Source organism: Sander lucioperca, chromosome 12 (genome assembly GCF_008315115.2).
Source record: "Sander lucioperca isolate FBNREF2018 chromosome 12, SLUC_FBN_1.2, whole genome shotgun sequence".
Classification (NCBI taxonomy): domain Eukaryota; kingdom Metazoa; phylum Chordata; class Actinopteri; order Perciformes; family Percidae; genus Sander; species Sander lucioperca.
This window is the reverse complement of record NC_050184.1, coordinates 7,090,039-7,096,038: the sequence shown is the minus strand read 5'-3', so window position 1 is coordinate 7,096,038 and position 6,000 is coordinate 7,090,039. Positions and strand designations below refer to the sequence as shown.

At 40.6% G+C, this 6,000-nt stretch overlaps 1 protein-coding gene across 17 annotated transcripts in view; it reads right to left on the bottom strand.

Moving 5' to 3' along the window:
* Window positions 1-1,390: 1,390 nt before the first annotated feature.
* LOC116041022 (neural cell adhesion molecule L1-like protein) overlaps window positions 1,391-6,000 on the bottom strand; it is a 58,987-nt gene continuing 54,377 nt past the window's right edge. For 14 of the 17 annotated variants that reach the window (XM_036007960.1, XM_036007961.1, XM_036007966.1 and 11 more), the window contains one exon: window positions 1,391-2,674. In XM_036007960.1, the coding sequence (XP_035863853.1) occupies window positions 2,467-2,674 (208 nt within the window). In that variant the 3' untranslated portion in view covers window positions 1,391-2,466. The other 3 variants (XM_036007969.1, XM_036007970.1, XM_036007967.1) reach the window with 3 other exon arrangements.

Genomic DNA, 6,000 nt, shown 5'->3' with positions numbered 1-6,000 from the left:
TAGTCACAGCCTATGGTTACTGGGCTGAACTCACAGTATGTGTCAGTATGCTATTGATTTCCTCCCAGCAGGCAATTTCCAGGGTACTAAATATCAGCTCTGATCAAATTGACTGAAATGGAGTGAGCTTGAATCTATGAGGCTGTTCCATTTAACATGGATCCAAGTGATGTAAATGTCCCTACCTTTGCTCGTTCCAAAACAGGGCTAATATGACTTTTATGAAAGGGTCACCTGCATGTCCTCCAAAAAGATTTAGCGGAGCAAAAAAGCTGCTGTGTGACACTCAGGGGGGGGGGTTTGACGGGAGTAATCTTTTGTTGTTGTTTAGAGGTTTTAACGTTCCACGGAGAAAGCAATTTTAAAACGGATGAGGGTGTAATCCCCAACAATACAGGGATTATGTCTTTAAATGACCTTTATCTTGCCATGAGGCATTGAGTGCTTTTCAACTCTACTATCCCAAGTCTGGTTTGATTACGGCTACAATGCCTAGCCTATTTATAATTACCAGGCTATAGACAGACTATACAGATGCAGGGAGACTGTGTATTCAAAATGGAAGATAAGTGCCTCCAATTTCTCTTAGAGATAGGCAAGAAGTCCAGTGACAAAAGTGAGAGGAAGCTGACATGAAGTAAAATAAGCATTTTATAATGGTTTTGTCCTTTAAGAAAGGCTCAGACTCTGAGTGAGGATCTTCCTGCCTTTGAATGCATGAAAAATTGAAATGTTTCATTTCACTCACAGTTGTTCACTTTTGGTTTGGAGTTTTGGGACAAACAAATATGGTAAATAAGGGGGAAAAAAATCTTCCTTTTGAAGCTCTGAGCTTTTTTTATGGAAAGGCTCAAAAGTAATGGAGTGAATCAGAGGGGTAGTTGAGCAGTTTTAGAAGCTCCCACCAAATGATGGATGAGTCGGTCATCATCTTTGTTAGTTGGGATTTCTGCTTCATCAAAGGTGCTATATTTTCTCCTCAGAAATTGAAGGGGAGAGCTGCTTTGTTTCAGATAATTGGAGCAATGGGACCTGGCTCCAATTAACCAAGTACCAAGTAATGGAAAAGAGATTGACTTCAATGTTGACTACTGTATATTTAATAGCTGAACTTTCTCGTGCTGTTTTCTGTGTGAAAGGCTTTTTGTCTTCAATATCTTCAAAGCAACAACAAAATGCAGTTTGGTTGTTAAAGTTTCTCGGGTTTGCATTGCTATAGACCAAATGTTCTCTGACTTAAATATGAAATACAATATGCTATGTGGTTTGACTAAGTTAAACATCTAACTGGATCTCTTTGGTTGTCAAGAATCTTCTTTGTTTTTAAAGAGGGCTTTGTATTTTAAAAGAGCCTAGTGGTGAATCTTTAAACATAAAAAATAAGCCTTGATAGCCAATGAAACATTTATTACTTTGTAGCTGGCATCACTGCTGTATTCAGCATTGTTACATCTGTTTAACTAAGATTGTTGAATTGGACAAATCTCAACTTTACTTATAGTACATCCTTGATGAATATTTTAGCAACATTCACTATACATGTGAGGATTCATTAAACTTTAGTTTCAAAATGTCCTCTTCATTACTGAGGCCTTAAAGTGAACGCTCACCAATTAAGAGTTTTGATAAGTTGCTTAAATACATGTATTCATATTTCCACTCCAGAGATAAATGCAGCAATACACTTATCACTGTAACCGTCTTACTAAGCAACTTATATATCCTTGATGTAATTCCCCCAACCAGGGGCATGGTTGGTTGGGCGAATTACAGCAAAGGAATTTGATACTTAAATTTGTTCTTGTGTTAATGTTATTTGTTTTTGTTAATGTTCTTATGTTTACGTTATTGTCTCCTGATTGATAAAGCAATAAAAAAAAGTTCCAAAATATGTTTGGTATAATGATATAAAATGTATCTTTAGCATTTTGATAATAAACAAACTATTAACTTTCACACATTTGCATATCAACATGCATATTAACAAAAGTCAGAAACATATACATAAAATAGACAGTAATGGACAGCAAATGACTACAGTAGACATTGATTCCACTGTGTGTTAAATTAATGAACACAGGCTGTACATGCATATGTATTGTACTGCATGTGTCTCATCCACTGTGTAAAAAAATACATACTGTACTGGACATTTTCATTGTTCAATATACACAGCTTAAGATCATGGCTTATAGATACAAAAACACTTTATTTTCATTAATAAAATCTTGAAAAACTCAAATGGTACAGGTCATTCTCTTACAGTATGTACAAAGACTTACATGGTTTGATGTGTATGGTGGGTGTATTCTTTCCTTTCCAGTCCCTGGGCAAAACTTCTGCACATTTGAGTCATTTTTATTCTCCATATTTGGCTATTCAAGTTATATTTATTGCCAGAGAAACTGCATTTTAACCAGTATCTTGAAAGGATTTGAAGCAGACTGTTTTATCTGGAAGTGCGTTTTATGCAGTGACTGGTCTGGGTCCACTAGGCTCACTAACAGAGCCTCCGTGCTTGTGTCCGGAATATTCTCCAATAAATGAACCATCCTCATTGAATTCTCTTCCACCATCGGCATAGTCAACCAGGCTGTCTCTGCTGATGCTGTCCCCCAACGCGTCATTCAGGGAACACAAGCTACTGCCCTTCAGTGGCTTCTCTTCGCTGTCACTGCCATCAACAACAACAGAGAGGGATGGTCAGGGTCAGTGGTGCACTGCATATGTTCACAAGCAACACTCATGGCACTAAGAGGCTGACACACAAGCACACATACACAATATCGCATATAACCACACATAAACACCAGCATGCAGAGCCTGTACAGTACTATGAAATGATAGCCTTCAAACACACACACACACACACACACACACACACACACACACACACACACACACACACACACACACACACACACACACACACACACAAACGCTCCCAGTCCAAAGCGAGTTCTTGTGGTATCAATACATCACTACGGGTGGTAGGCAGGGGTGGATGCAGCGGCTGCACAGCAGGAAAAGGAGCACAAGGGAGGCGGGGAAGGCTTGCTACAATCACTTCACTAATTGCTAATTGCCAAGGCTTCAAGACCAAAGGCAATTTCAAATCTCTTTAGAACCAGCGATGGAAATTGCCAGAGTGCAGTGAAAAAGAAGACAAGTGGGAGGTTTTGTGTGTGTGTGTGTGTGTGTGTGTGTGTGTGTGTGTGTGTGTGGGAGGTGGGGGCTTAGATTGAGAAAATGGAGAAAGGGGGAAGAGGTGGAGCATATGCAATCCCAGACAAACAGCCTGTCATTCCTGGTATTCCCGAGGGGCCCACACGCGGGCCGACGAGATTAGATGCCAATTTAAAGCTGGGCAAGTGGCCAACTTGCAGGTGTCTCACTATAAGACGCAGGGTCACCTCAAAACACTGAGGATATTTTCCCTCCCTGTCCTCTTTTCTAATTCTCTAAACCATCCATGTTTGTCTCTCTCTCTCTCTCTCGCTCTCTCTCTCTCTCTTTTAGTATTCATAACACAGAGCGTCTGCGTTCAGAGACAACACTCAGGTGGCTGGTATATGATAGTGCCATTTGAGGCGTACTGTAGTTGACACCTATGTCAAATACACGATTAACATTTTAAGAAGCATTTCAGAGCAGAGACATGGTTCAAGCTAAGATTACAAATCCGGTCTCCTTCACAGGGATTTTTAATAACCAATCTTATCTATCCTATTTCATGAGGCCCTTTACCATGCAAGCCACATATGGTCCGCATTTCAACTCTTATCAAACCTTCTTTCTCTGACAACTCTCGCGCTGAAGATAAGTGGCCGTTATCTAAGAGCAGTGGAATGCCATAGCCACCGCAGCATGCCCACAGTGACTTTGAATACAGTGATAAAATTAAGGCTGAGGGCTTTTGAGCCCCAGTTCTCCTTCAGGACCTTGGTGAGGATTGAGCTCAGTCTCAGCTGTTGCTGTGAAAACACTTTCCTTGAGCCTCACAAACAGGTGAGAGATGGAGGCACATCGCCAGACAGAAGGTAATTCAATTTGTCTTGCCATTGACCCATGCTGACTTGGTTTGGGGGCAGCACAGAAACGTCAGGTGGAAGGAAGATTTCTTTCCCCCCTCTTTGCACCTGAAGTTGTATTTATTTTAGTTTAAAGGGTCTAAAGGAAAACCTCTCTGCTGCCATCTCCCTAATTGCACATGGAAATGAAGATTAGAGCTAAGATGAGAAAAAAAGGAGGAGCAGGGGTCATAAATAAAAATTACAGATAAACTAGCTGTGGACAAAATTGCATCACACTGTTGGCTAACAGCTATGACACCTGCTGTTCTTGCAGAGGACAGAGGGGCAAGGCGGCAGAGGGCTGTCTCCAAAGAGGAATAATTTGAAGCATAATTACCACTTGTCAGCTCCCCAGACACGTGACATACCATTGGGTGGTCTACTGCCGTCAGAGATTCAAAGAGCACAAGAGAGCCCTAAATGCAGGTCTTAAGCCAGGAGAACAACATCATAGTAAGGCTAAGGGCACTCTGGGGGGACAGTATTCAGAACAGCCTCATGAAACCAACCATGAGAGGCATCCTAAGCAGGTTGCAGCCAAACATCTGCATCAGCTTACAAACTCATATTAGCATACATGTAGCTTCTTCTGCCTCATGTGCTCCAATGTGAACTTGGTATCAGAGCTACAATCAAAAGTATATTAATTAATTTGGACAGCAGAATTGTGTGCTTTCCTGGATCTTCCCTCAGTGTTATACCTCACAGAAATACTTAAAGTGTGTCTGAAAACCACTTCAGCATCGGCTCGGCAAGTCATTGGTATCGATCTACACCCTCTCCATTTACAAAAATATAGTCATTTTAATTTATGGGACAGTAAAAACGTACTTATTACATCTTTAAGCTATATAATCTATAAACAGGGCTGCACTATTTTCTGTTCCAACAGAATTATAGTCTTGGCAAGAATCACAGGAATGCAATTGGCAGCAACCACACATTTGTGAGTAATCATGTTCTAAATAATATGATGACAAGCAGAATCAAAGTGGACAGAATAGGCTATTTTAGGCGATTTCTGTTGCGTGTGCACAAACAAACACGCCATTGTCACATAGTTGCTGCAGTGCTGTCAAGCAAAATAGGATTCAGCCAGTTTCCCTAAACTGTCACTGGAGCGGCAAAACAATGCAAACAATGGGAATTCAACAGCTATTATAAAGTACAACAGCTGTCTGCTTCGGGCTTTAAGGCTCAATTTTTCCCACCCATTTGCCATGCTTACTTTGTGCCCATTTCATTGAATGTAAGACACATTAGAGGTACTTAAAACATAACCTGAATAGGTTTAGTAGGCAGCGGATATAATAACTTAAAATGTTTAATATCATTACAGCTGTTGTCTAAGAAATGTTTTGCAAAGTGTTGTCACACTTCCCTAAATCTTTTTGCTCAATCCTACCATTCACTTCAAGCAAAGCCCATGCAACTACTGAAAGTACTGTTTTGGTGTGAGCTTCAGCACTCCAGGAAACACAACATGGACAATAAAGTTAGTAAGTAATTTAATTAACTAAACTTACATGTCAAAGTTCACCTTTGGTCAGTTTTGACCTACGAATTGGTTGCATGGTTGGTCACTAGCCTGTTTTGTACAATATTACTGTATTGGCCTGAATGTAAGGCAATATTGTTCTATGGGTTAGGTGTTAAAGCTATAGGGCGTAGTTTCTGTGTCCCTCATGAGGAATTTTAAATAATGACAACAACTCTGTCGTTGCATCCACATGATTCCGTGATCGCGCACCACCCCCACCCCTCCTCCACGTAGTTGCTTGTAGCCAAGGAGGATAGGGAGGATTAAAAAAAACATGATGCACTTGAGTTTCTGCGCTTGAAAGTCGCCGGATGACACCAATTTCTGAACATAGCCACACTGAGAAATACAGAGAGAGTTGTGTAGAGCGGCTAGTCTTAATTAGCT